This window comes from Rhinolophus hipposideros (genome assembly GCF_964194185.1).
Source record: "Rhinolophus hipposideros genome assembly, chromosome: 7".
Lineage (NCBI taxonomy): Eukaryota > Metazoa > Chordata > Mammalia > Chiroptera > Rhinolophidae > Rhinolophus > Rhinolophus hipposideros.
Window position 1 is genome coordinate 51,145,040 of NC_138053.1, and position 16,116 is coordinate 51,161,155.

A 16,116-nucleotide genomic window follows, 5' to 3' on the forward strand; every position below is an offset into this window, starting at 1 on the left:
AGTATGTTCTTACAATCCTTTGTATTTCTGTGGTGTCAGTTTCACTGGATTTTATTTTCAAAATGGTAGGAACCCATTAAAAGTTGTTAAGTGGTAGGGGAAACCTTCAAAGTGGCACATTTGTCATGCTATAGAAATGTCAGATTGTTAGGAATTTTCCTGAGTGAAAGTATTGACACTTAAGCATTTTTTAAAAAAAAGTATCTGACTTCATTGAGAAAATCTGGGCTATCTCTTAGGTGCTATCTCAATTTCCTCATTCCTTGTATTATATTTTCGTCTGTACTCTCTAGCCCAACCCCTCTATCTGTGTACTGAATTCTATCTTAGTTCTATCTCCTGAGCAAATTTGCTCCTATATTAACCCCCTTCACTCCTACATTATCAGCTGAGGCCTCATCCTGCTCTCTTCAGAAATGTATATTTCAGAGAAAGCTCTCATTCTGCTGTTTTTAAATACTGTTTGTTTGTTTGTTTGTTTGTTTTTGTCTCCTTTATTTCACTCTTTCCTTGGAGGAGCTCATCCTTTTCATGGCTTCATTTATCTCCTCTTTGATGCCAACTCTCCTCTACTTCATAGCTTCCGTGCTGCCTTCTCATCAACACTCCATTTTCCTATTAGTTTCCAGCCTATTCCTTCTCTGGCTATGACCTTCCCTTTATTTGGAGAGGTTTATGTTTTGAAGCTTTCTCTGACGATTTTAGTTATTACTGATCTGTGTCCCCCTTTTCTGAATTTCTGTGGCAAATCATAGTCTGAACTACATTATTTATAGTACCTGATTTCATAGTCTTTAATTGATACCCTAATCGTTTCAACTATGATTTGGTTTTTATAGCTGAATTAGAACCTTCTTGAGGGTAGGGATCATAAACATATAGATAACACTCAGTAAATGCTTATGGATGGATTAATTATATCTCCTTTTTTATAGAGAGCTGAAGCCAGTGTTTACCTTGGAGAATTTTGAATTCAGACTTTTTTTTTTACATAGCCATTTGTATGTAAATAATAAGGAAAATATAAATGATTAAGTAAAGTAGGTCTGGCAGGACTTCTGACGAAATCTTAAAACCAGTACTTGAATAATATGGTAAAATTTCCGAAGATACTTTGGGAATTCCTATACATTACAAAAATAGCTATTATTTATAGTTCTCTAGTTGAGAATTCAAATACTAAGTATTTGTCTAGTAGTTATGTATTTGTATATGATTATTAGCAACACTTAAAATTTCTCATGGAAAATGAGTTTTACATTCAGATCCAACGAAGTCTACAAGGTACGTATCTTATAAGCCCGTGTGTTAAACCTAGTAGTGGTCTCTTCTGTTCTCCTTGGAGTTCCTGTAATCAGTAATTTTAAATTTCTTTATAGATGTTTCTATACTTTGAAGATCATGGACTAGTGACATGTTCTGCTGATCATCTCATTATTTTGTGGAAAAATGGAGAACGAGAATCTGGATTGCGCAGTTTAAAATTATTTCAAAAATTAGAGGAGAATGGTGACTTATATCTTGCTGTCTAGTTGAAGAAATTCAGAATACATGTGAATGAACCTTGAACATCAAATGTAGGGTAATACTCTGAAAACCATTAATATAGTGATCACTTAAATGTGTAATGTGTATTTTTTTTTATCACTCCATAAAACTGAATTTTTGTGGGTATGCAAACCAGCAACAGGTTGCTTCTTTGGTATTAGTACATCTACCAATGAATATACCTCTAGTATTTTAACAGTGAATTTTCAGATCACACTACAAACATATAGAAATAAATTATTCTGCAGTGTCCCTATAGACAATTAAACATTTTTGACATCAGAAGTATATGAGCTTTTGTTTAAGAAGGAAGAGTCAGAACCTCTGAATTTAGTATAATTTTGTTGCCTCCAATTAAATTCTTATTCATTAAATTTTTAAAAAGTTACATATAGTTTCTTTCATTTAGATTCCAGAATGAATATTTTAATTATACATGTTCATTCCCTTAAAAATGTATTTAACATACCTGCTTTTAAGGAAATATCCATGATAATTACAGAAGATATTTGGGAGAAAAATTGAAAAACCCACTGAAGAACAGGTAGGATGCAGCATATCTGAATTGAAACTTGGGATCTCCAGGAGACGGTTCCTTCCCTGTAGGAAATGAAGATCACGTAGTAACTGCACTTGGGGCCGCTGTGGAAGTGCTGAGTGCTGTGAACGCCTTAATTTGCTTCTAGATCTTGTGAGGAGGTGCAAGTAGTGAGGACAGTAAAGTTGTGGCATTGATTTAGAAGGTTTTATTCTTTGGTTTTCTTTAGAGCCCACTGATGAAGAATCCTGGTGATGACATATTTAAATATATCCTTTGTCCTACAACTTCCCCTGGTCTTTAGTAACTAATTGTCAATGTTCTGTAGAACAAACTTGAATCTCTCACTGTTTAACTACAACTTTTTTTATTTTTTGGTGCCAAGTAATTTGTTTAAATCATTTTTCAGTTTTAGTTCTAGCTACTAAGATCCCTATAAAATCAGTAGGAATCTTATGAAGGCGTATTTTTCCCCCAGTGTGAACTGGCCTGAACAGCTATTGGCTAGATTGGATTAGTACTACACCAGAGCTGCCCCTTATCTACTACAGGGATGAGAGCAAGGTCAGTAAAAAGTTACAGTGTTTCCGAAGTCAGAAACTATAGCCAGAAGTGCCTGATCCATCTTCCATTGACTCAAATATGAAATACTTAAGAAAGGCTTCACTTGCAACTGGCCACTGACATTTAGTCGTCTTCATCACCCCACCAGCTTATATCAGAGCACTCTCTTTCCCTTCTGGTACTAAAGAATACAAATTAAAAAGTGTTCCACACATTAAAAAATGGGCGAGTTTAGTTGTGGAGTTATTCTTAAGCTGCTGCTGAAAGAATCCTATGCAAGTAAGTACAAGGTGATGGATGTGTCAGGACCAGTCCTTTTCAGAACACTTTCTGCAGAGTTATTTGTTCATCACACACACACACACACACACACACACACACACACACACACACTCACACACACTCACACACTCTTGATGGAATCTTTATAAAGTGTTTTCACCCGTTTTACCTTTTACCTCCACCAACTGCTCACAAAGGCTGGACAAGCTAAGATCACCTGGACCAGACCATACCAATATTATTATAAATGAGGAAACTGAGGCCCAGACAGGTAAGGCCTTGCAGTTTGTGCGCTCTATTCCATTATCATCATTGGGCAGCTTTCAAAATAGAAATTGAAGAGGGCTAGAATAAGAGACAAAGGCTTACATGACTAACATGGAGGAAAGCCAGATAATGTTCACAGTTGTTATTTCCGTTATAATTTACAATGAAAATAGCTTTATGGAGAAATACATGAAAATCTGTTGCCTCCATTATAGACTAGAAGGATATGGATAGGAAAACCAGCACTCCCTTTTAGCCAACAAATTGTTGTTACTGTGGAGTCACATACAGACAGCTTTCTAATCCTTCATCCTGAAATTGGAGCCCCCCCCACACTCACCCCCCCCCGGCAGTTATGCCCCCCACCAGGCAGACGTGCTTTCTGGTCTGAGTGCGTCAGAGTGTTGATCAGTGAGAGTAAGTATCTCAGAATCATTTTCAGGCTTTTAATTTTCCTCTATAGGTGGACTTTCCTCCATTACTAGCTAGCGTTTTCTTTGGAAATTCTTCATTAGGTCACGAGTTTGTAAAGTTGTTTTCTTGAATTGTTTAAGGCATATTTAATGAATTATATGAGGGATTCATATATTTTTTTTAAAACTTTTATTTCTAATCTGTTCTGGGCTAGCATTTTGTGATAATCTCTGCACATGGAGTGATACGAACCACAGGTGAGTTTTGGGAGCAGATAGTAAGTACCACTGTAAATCCCTCTGTTACACTCTGGTTAGTCTTCTGCCATGAGAAACTAATACGTTTAGAGGGAAGCCTCCAACCCATTCACTGGACTTGATAGATTTTGCTTTCATGAATGCCCTAATTTAGAAGAATACAGTTATAATTGAGGTCAACGTATATTATGTGCATTTTTTCCATTTTCTAGCTTAGTTTTCAACACTATTATATTGGCGACACCAGTGCTAACAGTGTGTTGTGTGCCTTATTACCTCATGCTCTGGCTTTATTCATATAATACAATCAAAAACTTGAAGTCCAGGGGCACTGTATCATCACTTCCATTTATCTTCCTAAGTGGAGTGGGTTCTGATGGAACTGATGAGGCTTGTTATTTGCTCACAAGACTAACCAGTCCAGACTCTGAAGGCAAGCCAGTGTTAAAATCTTAAATTGGAAATAAAGAATGACTTAAATTATAGGGTCGTTCTGGTCCAGGTAACATCTTCTAACTAACTACTGGTTAAGCAGTAGCAATAATGTGACTTCTCTCTGTATTAGATAGTGTTGCATTTTCCTAAATTAATATAGCTCCTCTCAACACAGTGTTTTAGAAAACAACTCAGTATAAGCGGCAATTATACTCATCTGATACACATGTCATCTGAAACACTGTATTTCTAATAAATGGACTATTTGAAGGAATGCAGTATTTAGTTAGCAACTGAGCAGGAGATTCCACTGATGAAGGGCAGAGCTACGCTAAAGCTTTCATACCTGGCAGTCCTAAAACATTTAAGCTAATATAAAATTAATTTAACAGTCCACTGAGTAAGCTATAACATTCATATAGAAAATGTCAGATAACTGATAAATGTTACTTACCAAATGGAACTGAAAGAGAGATGGTCAGGAAAAGGGTGTCCTCACCTCAAGCAAGCTTCTGAAGCCTAGGCAAATGATTTAGCTCCTTAAAATGGGGTACTGACATCCTGAATTTAATGTGTTCTGCAAACAAAGTGCATGACTCATGAAATAAAGGACACTAAACTGAAAATTTGAAATTACAAAAAATTTAGGCCAAAGAGGAGGTAAAATAAAAACAGCTGTTGGGAATGAAAAATGGCTGTAGGAATTTAGTTACAAGTAGTTGACAAAAACATTTTCATCACATTTACATATTGCAGCATTACAATACAAAGCTACCTGCTGTCCTGACCAAGCAAGTTTTCTTATCATCTAACAAAAATAATTTAGATACATTTCTTTGCATGTAATTGTATGTTTCCATTTTTTTTGGTACAAAACATAGAAAAAAAAAACATTGGCACATTATGTAATGATAGATCTTTTTCTGTTCTTTCCATGTACTAGTTCCGAGTGTTGTGCATTCCAATTTTCATTTGAAAAAAGTAACTACTGATTCAGTTAATTCAGTTTCTGCTTATACCTCTTAAAAGTGCAGCATGGAGTACAAAGAATTTGAAAGAAAAATGAAGATATTTTGTTTACTGAGTTTCTAATATTTACAATACATAGAGAAGAGTTGGCTGGTAAAATAGAAAGGAAAATGTCAAGTCTGATTTCATGTAGATCACAGAAAGTTGTGAAAAGAGCTGTATAAAAATATGCATTTGTGCTTTAGAAGCTTTTAGCATACAACTAATAGTATTTACTGCTTCCCCATATGTCTATTTTCTGACATATTTACACATCTTGCAATCTTTTTTTTTGTACATTAAAGGAAAATGGCATGATCTCAAATATGGACAGGTTAAAAACATTTGAACCTTGAAACTTCCCCTATCCCCTCCCCAAATATATATGTATAGATGGTACATGGTACAATATACTCCATTGACTTATACCCAGAAAATTTAGATTGATTTAATAAAAATTTTAAACAGCAAATGTATAGAAATCTTTTTTAAAAAAGCTCGTCTAAGGGCATTCAGATTTGATGGCTTTTATATCTAATACTATATAGTGCCTTGTGACTGCCTCTGTTAACCATAAATAAGGGAAGCTCATGGAGTCCCTTGAAACAAAATGTCACTCCCTTCCCCATCATAGATGGCTTTCTGTTAAGATGAATGCCTTTTATAGGAAAGGCGGCTCACAGGCTGCTGCTAGCAGTCTAGAGAAGGCACTCACCAGGCCGAGGCTGTGTTCTCACGTGGGTGTCACACTTGGGTGTCTTCCATCAGAAGAACCACCGAGCCACGGAGGCTGTGAGGCTAACCGGTTTATCAATAATTTGGTCCTAGTTGTTTTGCTCATTTTATATAGTTTTCTCTTAGATATCCTTATGAATCCTTCAGACCAGTGCTCTTAAGGAAAACAGTGAAGCCGAGCAGTGACGATGATGCGCAGTAAGACATGAGCTGAACACCAGCTGAGCGACTTGCTCATCATCCAGGGAAATGCGCCCAAAGGCACCAGGTCTATGCTGCTGATGCCCTGCTAGGTACAGTCACTCAGCTCGGTGGCTGGCGAGGGCACACAGGATGACAGCAGGGCGAAAGCTCTGTCACTAAGGGATTGCACAGAAGAACATACATTTTTCTTCATGGCACTTTCTAAAAATGAAATTTGGGGACCTAATGATTCAGGGTCAAATATTAAACATTCCCTCCTTAACCTGTACCTGTCATTTTCCTTCTAAAGGACAGCCTCTCGATTACACTACTGTGATTCACCGTGCCCTTTGTAGACAACGGGTCCTCTTCTGTCTTGGCTTTAGCTGTCAGATGGAAGCCTCAGACTTTTGCACTTTAGGTCATCTAATGTCTTCCAGTGTTTGTAGTTATTGGCCAAATGTTGCATCAGGGCTGGCAGATGTGCAAAGGCTGCAAGGACGGAAAAGAATCAAAAGACGCCCGGTAAGTTAGATCTCAAGAGCGTTTATAAGGCTGGGGCTCCGGAACAATTTGGGATCAGAATTGGAGGACAGGGACACTAGGTGAGGCCTTAGGCTGCAAGTGAACACACAAGCGTGGGAAGGATAATCATGAAACACTCATGTCTGGAATACAAACAGGTCCTTTTAATGAAAGATTGAAAAGCTACTCATCAGTGACATTACCAAAATATGGGATTCACAGTAGACTTAATAGATTTTGTGTTCTTTCTAGAGTTTCCTCCAATAATAGAATAAAACTGCCATAAGCTTCGGAAACATGTCCTTTGAAGACTTGTTTATCAATTTACCAAACATCCCGAGCCTCCCGTACACTAGGTTCATGCTAGGTGCTGGGGACACAGCAAGTGTCCATGCACCCCACTATACCTGGCCACAAAGAGCTGACTGAAACCATTCCAGTCACACCCTTGCCCAGCCCGTGTCACTCAAGGGGAGCACATACAGGACAGAATGCTGTGTGGCCGACCGCACACAGGACCTACCGTCCCAGGCAGCAAACATGTCTGTGAGGAAGTAGTCGATGAAGGAGATCTGGGACTTGGGAATGCTGCAGCTGTTCCGGTCAAACACGGGCATCACCACCGGCAGCCCCTGTCTCTTCTCTTCGTCCGTCTGTAAAGCACAGAACACACATGGCAGTTGGGCGCGCTGGGCCCCGTAGGAGCTGTTCCAGTAGCATCTGCTTTCCCAGAGCAACCCTGTGAAGACGCCACCCGCCAGCTGGACTGTATAGATGAGGACGTAGGCTCAGCAAGGTCCCGAGGCTTAGTTTATAAGTCAGCCACCTGAGGAGATGCAGTAACTAAATTCAGGTCCTCTGCCTCGCAAGTCTCGCGTCGCACATGCTAAACCACAGCCCCTCCTGAAGCCCCGATCCGCTAAGGGTTCGTACCCCCCTTTCTGAGATCTGTTTGTATTATTGCAAGGTCAAGACTATTTTCAAAGTAATGCTAATAAGTACTAACATGAGTAATACTAACTGACATTTGTACTGAGTATGCTGAAGCAATGGTGGGTAAATCTGCTGATGGCTTAGCAGGAACCAAGGAACTGGCACCAAACTGGACTAATAGTCATTGTATTATTCACTTTCACGTGCTTGCAGTTTAAAAAGAAAGCCTACTTCATTTAAGAATATCCTCACTGGGGGCAGACGTGTGGCTCTGTTGGTTAGAGCCCAAGCTCTGGGCTACAGGGCTGCCGGTTCGATTTCCATACGGGCCAGCGAGCTGCGCCCTCTGTAACTAGAATGAAGTCAATGAGCCGAGGCTGAGCTCCCGGGTGGCTCAGTTGTTTGGAGCGCATCCTCTCAACCACGAGGTTGCTGGTTGGACTCTCGCAAGGGATGGTGGGTTTGCGCTCCCTGTAACTAGAAACGGCAACTGGACCTGGAGCTGAGCTGCGCCCTCCACAATTAAGATTGAAAGGACAACAACTTGACTTGGATGGAGCTGATGAGTCCTGGGAAAAACACACTACTGTTCCCCAATAAAAAATCCTGGAAATACACGCTATTCCCCAAATAAAGTCCTGTTTCCCTTCCCCAATACGATCTTTTTTTTTTTTTTTTTTTTTAAAGAATATCCTCACTAAAGCAGTAAGAATTATGAACCTTATTAAATTTGGACCTTGGAGCATATACATCTTTTTAAGATTTTTGTTGTGACAAAACGGGAAGTACACATAAAACCCGTGTTGTATACAAAACGATGCTGGTTGTCTGAAGGAAAGCACTTAGGCAACAAAGCTGAACTAGCCCAATGGTTTTCATGGAACACTATATTTTAACTCAAAATAAGGACAAACTTGATTGTTCAGATTTGGGTATTGCATATACAGTTCACTCAAGGTGTGTTTAAATCTGAGTATTTTACACATGGGAGTGTACGTTTCTATGCGTATGGCCATAATTCACTGAGCTGAATATTAAGATCCACATTTCATGGTGTGTTGAGCCAGAGGCTAGCTGATCAGAGGCCTTTATTTGCTGTCACTTTTGATTTTTAGGTCACATTGTCTTGTGAACATCATACAGTTTCTTTTTGGGAAAAGGACCCCTTAAACAGGGACTTAAGAGAACTTAAAAGTGGTGCTTTCCCAGTTCTCATTCATAAACGTTGAGAATAACTAGGATTCCAAGGCCTCCCTGTGGGTCCTGGGAAGCCCACTAATGCTCACCAGCTTTTGGCTCAGCTGGCTCCTCTCAGGTCAGTCAATCAGGCAGCCTGAAAATATCCACTGTTGTTCAAGGAGTAGTTTGCAGTTGTTGTTTTTTCCCCCTCTTTCTGGCAAGCCCAGAACTGCCTGTCCTACTTTTCTTCAATTCAGGGTCTCTCTTCTGAGCCTCGAAAGCTGCAGCCACCTTACCGAGTCCTCAGCTGGCCATTCCGCCTGCCGACCCCTTCCAGACATCTTCAGTTATTTATCCTGCCTCTGGTACATTCCAGCCATTACAGCAGACCCCTCTCCCCCCACAAATGCATTACTGTAGCCACTACCTGTGTGTGTGTCTTTCTGTCAGACATAGAGGCTCTTAGAGCCTCTTCTCTGCATGTAGGCCTATTTCGAATGGCATCTTGTGTCTACTACTTCCTGGATTTTTCTCCTGTAACTCCTCTTCACACTGCCAAAGTGAATTAGATACTGCTGCTGTCATATAAAAATTCCATTTTCCTCTTTACGAATTTTGCTCATAATGCTTTCTCCTATCACACTCCTTTCTTATTTCCACATTTCTAAATCCTTCAAAATAACAGCTCCAACATCATTTCCACAAAGCCCTTCTTTTACCTAGAAAAAAAGTCTTTCTGAACTCATAGTACTTCACATATACCTCCATCAGAGGTATTTTCATTTGTTACCAATGTGTGGACCTATCTGTTTCCACATCTCTCCCCTACTGTGTTACGTGCTACCCATGGGCAGGGGTGTTTCTTACTCATGTCTGTGTTCCCCATGATGCACCATGGAGATAATAACCTAGTGAATGAAATGGGTGCTTTCCCAGTTTTTGTGTAAGTTCAGGATGTAACATTTGATGAAGATACTTCCAATGGCTCAGTTCATTCCCCTCCCCCTCGAGAGGCTGCGGTTAGTGACCAGTCTCCTGCAGGAGCCAGAAGTCTACTCCAGGCAGGTGTGAGCCATTTCCTTCCAGGGAGGAGTCATTTACTAATTGACAGTGACTCAGCGAGAGAATCCCCCAAGTTCTGTAACCTGGGGCCATTCCCGGAAGACAAGGGGAGCTTTCCTGGAGAGGCCACGTACCTGTGCAAAGTACTCCTCAGAGATCCTTCCGGCCCATTCGATGCACAGGTCCAGGGGCCGACACGGGTTGGCCACGTCAGCACACTTAATCATCATGCGCTTGATCAGAATCTGGTTTTCAGGAAAGTTCTTCCCGAGAGGGTTGCAGTCGTACTCACTGCCCTCAAGCTGGAAAACATTGGCAGGTGAGGCTTGCGCAAGATGATGCAGGAGGCCCCAAGGGCTAACTGACTGGGCATTAGATGGTGGCCACCTGGGCACTGAGGCATGCCTGAGACTCGGCGAAGGGGTGAGCTCAGCGTTACTTCCTGATACAGTCTCGTTAAAAACAAAACAAAACAGCTCAAGCAATACAAAAAAAATAGAATTTAAAAGGTCAAAGTTCCTGTCACCACTCATCTATCTACCCCCTCGCTTCCATCCTCTTTCCAGAGGTAACTGCTACAAGCAGTTTTTCTGTTTTGTTTTTGGCAAGTGTAATTTGGCAAGTGTAATCTTAAAGACACAGAGCTTTTCTCCCAGTTTTATCAGGAAATAAATAAAAGTAGAACTTTCCATTTCTTTAATACATTAAAGATGGGGAAGTAACACATACACGTAACCCTTCGGTGATTTCTGCATTTATTTCTATTTATGCCTACCAGCTCCCTCTCTCCTAGGACTTTTCTGTCCCATCGCTACTTAATCACATCCTCTTCCTTTCTTTTTCTTTTAAGGTATGTGTCCACCCATGCTTTCCTGGCTTCTCCTCTGACTGGGTGATAGGGAGTGTGGGCCACGTAAGTTTTGGGGTACCAGGAGCAGAAAGCAGGCCAGGGCAGGGGCACGTGCGTTCAGCCATGTTTAAAAAGGCTGGTCGTTCATCAGTACATGCCTCGTGATGCATGCTGGTGGTTCTGAGCCAAGGGGCCCAGTCTGTGAGTAGTAGGCTTACATAAATGTAACAAAGGCCCGGAAGATTGTTCTTCACTACCTTCAAAGACACCATCGAATCGATTGTGTGAAAACAATTAGCTCTGAGAGCTCTGCCACGCCGGAAGACTGCGTGGCATTAAGGGCTTTGGTTTGGTTTGTTTTGAGACTGGACCTACTTATTAAATCATCAGTGGGCAGAATTATGTTCAGAAGGTTGTTGTTTTGATTGCTTACCATTGGGAGGATACTCCTTACTACAGTTACTGCAAAAATGATAAATCAACACAGAGTTGAGGGCTTACTTGGGTAGATGACCTTCCCAACTCTAAATTCTACGATTCTGCATAATTTTTCCCTCCTAAATCCTCAGATCCTTGCTCACTGAAGTTCTCTGTGGAAGGAGAGGGTCTGGCATTATGCTGTGGAATCCTTGGGGGATGGAGAACACAGGTGAGGGGGCCACTGCCCCCCATCCGGGCTGGTCACGTGATGGGGCCTACAGACAGTCTCCTTACTGATGGTCAAGTTACCTTTAAGACAACCATCCACCATCCATTCGCACATGCAACCTCTCCTGCTCAACAGGAGTGAGCAGAAAGCTTTCCTAACTTTGCAGGGCTATGAACAACTTCATGGTTTCAGAGGGCAGCTGACCTCATTTTAAACAAGAGATGTGAATCTTCTGTCCATGTTCCCCAAACTCAAATTTGTAGGGACTTTAATGCAGGTCCAAGATTTAAAGAGAAACAACTTATGCTTTTATTTGCAACTAGTGACTCCCAATTGGACTATATATAGTCTTTAGTACTGATATGCTTTTAAGGCAAACCAGCAAGAATATAGTTCTTTAAAAGACCCAAGTTTGAGGTTTCCTAATAGCTCCAAGAACAGAGAATTAGAAAGGGCTTTGCATCCCCTGAAATACAACCACCTGTGCTAGTCTGCTGCCTGCAGGTTCCTTCCGTGATATGCTTTGGGCCCTGTGGGGACCGAGCCCGGGAAAGCAGTTTCCAGGTTCTCGGCCTCACATAGAAAGGTGCTGGCTTGGGTAGGAAATGGCCATCGACTGTGATTGGATGGCCATCAGCTATAACCAGTGAGCCATTGGCCACTAATATAACTGCCGTGGCTACGCTAGCAGAAAAAATGGGGGCTAGCAAGAAGATGGTGGCTGAGCTAGCAAGAGCGGATTGCAGAGAGGCGGATGCCGCCAGCAAGAATATAGTGATATGACTCCCCTACCTATGGCTCCGTGAGTGTTCCTGTTTGGCCTCACCATGTCCTGCGTTCTTATGTGGGGAGCGGGAAAAGAGACCCCGCAGGCTGCCCAGCACGACACATGGCGTAGTCGGCAGGATACGGTGCCAGCCAAAGCTCTCCGAAGGGCGGTGGAGCAGTTTGTGCGTATGAACACTCAGTCTGAGGAAGACCAGGAGAAGCAGCTGCCGGAGAGCTGGACGCCCGTGGAGGGGTGGGAAGACGTGGACGGTTCCCCAACCAGCAGAGGCTGGAGAAAGCGAAGGACATTGCGGCCCTGTGGGCTGGGAAGTGCTTGCTGACACAGCCTGGATGCGGGACTTGTCCCGGGAGTAAACACTTGCTGAGTCCTCCTTGGGAGATGAGGGTGAGGTCAAGGTGGTCCCTCACCCCCAGGACAGCCCTGGCGAATGACTATGGACTATGGGGAATTGCCTTCCATCCCTGATTTAATGGACCGCTTGGCTGTTTGCTTGGGAACATACCACCATGTAGTGGAACCAGCGGATGTTTGCTTTTGTGTCTTGATGGGCCGCCATCGAGAGTAAGCACCTTGACTGTGAGCCGCTGCTGTTCCAGCACGGTACCCTGAGAGGCCCAGAGAGAGTGGCAGTGCCCTGAGAGGCCCTGGCTGAGCCCAGGAAGTCTGGCTGTGCCCAGAAGTACTGGTGGTGCCCTGAGAAACCCTGGCTGTGCCCAGAGAGCCTGGCTGTGTCCAGGATATTGCTTTCACCTCCAGGCTCCTCACACAGGGCCCCTCGCAGAAGACGCTTGTCGCGTAGATTGTGAGGCGAGACCCTGTAGGGGTGGAGTGTGGGGCAGAGCCCCAGAAAGCAGTTTCCAGGCTCTCGGCCTCACATAAAAAGGTGCTGGCTTGGGTAGTAAATGGCCATCAACTGTGACTGGATGGTCATAAGCTGTAGCTAGTTGGCTGTCAGCTGTAACCAGTGAGCCATTGGCCACTAATATAACTGCCGTGGCTACGCTAGCAGAAAAAAATGGGGGCTAGCAAGAAGATGGTGGCTGAGCTAGCAAGAGCGGATTGCAGAGAGGCGGATGCCGCCAGCAAGAATATAGTGATATGACTCCCCTACTTATGGCTCCGTGGGTGTTCCTTTGTGGCCTCACCATGTCCTGTGTTCCTGTGTGGGGAGCGGGAGCAGAGACCCCGCCGGCTGCCCCGCACGACAGGCCCACATCCTGTGTCATCACTGGCTTTATCTCAGGGCCTTTCTTTCCAGGAGCCCAGAGTTGCTGTGCCACACTGTCAGTCTGTTCTCCTTCCCAAGGCAAACGAGTGGCCAGTACTCTCAGCCCTTCTTTACCAACTGCAAGCAAATAACCACCTTGTATTCAAGGGGGAGAGAAAATGCTTTGAGGCCAGAGTAGGCTGAATGGACATACACTCCGGTGTATCTGCTCGCGTGGCTGTGCTCACCTCAGCTGCCATTGGCTTGTTGATGCTGTTCACAAATTTGTTCACGTGTTCAAAGTGTTTTGTCATCTCCGTTGCTAAAACCATGTCGATAATAGCCTGGCGCAGGGTTCGATAATGGTTCCTAAAATAACCAGGAGACAAAGAGCCTTGTTTACATCATGTCCCAAATTAGAACCGTTCTGCCACCATTTACCACAACCTAGGAGGAAGCTGGTGGCACAGTTAAGCAAGGAGTGCAGATCACAGACGGGTTTACCTGCTCATCTTCCCACTGAGCCAGGACTTACTGACACTATTCCATTTTCCCCAGTGATAGCTGACCCTCGCGTGATCTATGAGCACACAAAAAAAGTACCTGACACATGGTGGGCACTTATTTTACAAGGCGATTCCTTTCCACCTTCCGTTGGCAAGATCAAAACAGTGAGGTGCAAGGAATTGACAGGTTCCTTCCCTGCAAGGCTGATGAGCTCTCCCTCTGCATTCAGTGCAGACATAGCGAGTCTTATTACAGAGAGTGCTTAGTGGACATCTGGTCCCGTCCATGCGTAGAAAACGTCCCGGGGTTCTAACAGCCCATTGCCTTTATTTAGACGTTTGGTTTACAGGATTAACACATGAAAAATACTATCATGTTTTATTGGCCCAATAATTGTGGTGTGGCTGTATTGCCAATAACCCTTCTTGTCTCAGTAGCCTAGCTGGTCACACATAGCATAGGGTTAGGTAGATGGGCCAGGGTTTGAATATTGCAGAAGACTGGGATTTATATTAGCGATGCACGTTCTGGAGAGGACCAAATTTCAAGGACCAAACATGGACAGAATGTCGCCATGGGTGTTTTAGATGAGACTAAATGTCCTGCAAGGCAGAGAATTGTCATTATTTCTTTCGATGATGAATGATGGCATTGGAAGAATGTTTTCCCATGAAGAATAATTCTCTAAATTACAATTAGATAGAAATTGTAATGGATGGAAAACAACCCTGCCCCAAATTACTGTCTAGATCTTACCATCTTTTTCTAACTTCAAGAGCCAGAATGGGGAACTGAATAAAATTGGTTGTTGGAAAGAATTGTTTTTGTGTAAGTTTTAAAAAACAGTCCTTGATACTGATAGAACTTAAGTTGAAGGTGGAATAACTGGTCTCCATATTTCTCAGATTTCTGGACACCAAACTGATAGGTTCCTGATGACAAGTGGGCGTTAGGCCTGCTGAGCTCCGTGCTCTCTGTGCACTACTGTCTCCCAGGAGCTTGCTCTCCAGCCTGCAGGGTGTGGCTGGCAAGACCACTTGCTTCTAACTGTTCACATGTGGCCAGCACTCACCAGAAGAGCATACAACACCTAGGAGGAAACCTGCCCAACCTTTAGGACACTGTCTCCTTGTAAGTTAGGGTTTTAAGTGGCCAAAAACTGAACTGGGGCAACACAGGGAAGGACACATTTTCCTTGAGTTACACAATAGACAAGATGTCCTCCTAGGAGGGTAAAAGTATCTACTATACAATCAATATTTACAGAGTTGCTGTGCATAAACATTTTCATGAACTCACTGAAGACCAAATGAGATTTAAAAGGATGAACACAGTCTGAAAAGTACCACTAAGTTGATAAGGGCAAGGTTATTATTTTACTGTCTGATACAATGGGACAGCTAGTATCTCCCCTTCTCCTTAATCCTAAGAGGAAGCTAAGTACTTGGAGAAGTTAGGGACAACTGAGTATCCTGCCTATACTCCCCAAACCTGAGCACAGGGCCCAAAGCACAACCAACCTGTCAATATTCTTGAAAATGTTGCATTTGCTGTCCTTGACCGTCAGCTGGAAGGCCAGGGCTGTGTGGTGACTCTCCAAGACGGCGGTGTCATTGTAGAGCACGGCAAGTTCGCTGCCTGCATTGCACAGGAAAGAGTTGGTCCTTCCCGGGTGATCCACATCATGGACAGTCGCAGCGATCAGTGCTGCCACCTCATCCAGCTGATCAAGGCTGCCCTGGGGTTGGGGACGCAAGGTTGAGCATTACCCACTGACGCAGGAGACCTTCACTTATCCCTGTATCCCGGGAGGGGGCGGGCTTGGGGAGTTGGGATTCTCAGAATGTTCCCGCAGCCCCCTGCGCCTGCTCTCGCTTCCCACTTCCCGGAAGCTGAGAGGCTGCCTAGGACACAACACATCGCCTTGCTGTGCTGTGGGTTATCTCAAGGGAAACAGAAATGCGAGCTGCAGTTATAATGGATACTAAGTGCTTTCTCCAGAGCACATTCACTCCAGTTCTGCAGGAAGACGCCAAATGGCCCTTTTCAAATGCCTGCCATGTGGGATAGCCATGACTCTCTTCCATGAGCTGACAGAACAGAAAGTAGCCTATGATCACAAATATTATTCATTTTATTTTACCTACTTCTGAAAAGATTTTGAGTGTGGCAGTAAATGGCAC

At 43.2% G+C, this 16,116-nt stretch overlaps 2 protein-coding genes and 1 long non-coding RNA gene across 6 annotated transcripts in view; 2 read left to right on the forward strand and 1 right to left on the reverse strand.

The window, feature by feature from the left end:
• Positions 1-5,782, forward strand: part of WDR41 (WD repeat domain 41) — a 48,595-nt gene extending 42,813 nt beyond the window's left edge. Inside the window, exon 13 of the mRNA XM_081053193.1 lies at positions 1,380-5,782. Coding sequence (XP_080909319.1) covers positions 1,380-1,532 — 153 coding nt within the window. The 3' untranslated portion in view covers positions 1,533-5,782. The remainder of the gene's footprint in view (positions 1-1,379) is intronic.
• PDE8B (phosphodiesterase 8B) overlaps positions 4,996-16,116 on the reverse strand; it is a 239,584-nt gene continuing 228,463 nt past the window's right edge. For all 4 annotated transcript variants that reach the window (XM_081053191.1, XM_081053189.1, XM_081053192.1 and 1 more), the window contains 5 exons: positions 15,454-15,671; positions 13,675-13,795; positions 10,065-10,232; positions 7,280-7,409; positions 4,996-6,723 (listed from right to left, as the gene is read on the reverse strand). In XM_081053191.1, the coding sequence (XP_080909317.1) occupies positions 6,614-6,723; positions 7,280-7,409; positions 10,065-10,232; positions 13,675-13,795; positions 15,454-15,671 (747 nt within the window). In that variant the 3' untranslated portion in view covers positions 4,996-6,613. The remainder of the gene's footprint in view (positions 6,724-7,279; positions 7,410-10,064; positions 10,233-13,674; positions 13,796-15,453; positions 15,672-16,116) is intronic.
• Positions 6,218-8,434, forward strand: LOC308499577. Its single transcript, XR_013993608.1, has 3 exons — positions 6,218-6,341; positions 6,542-6,756; positions 7,009-8,434. It is a non-coding gene; the product is annotated as an uncharacterized lncRNA (long non-coding RNA).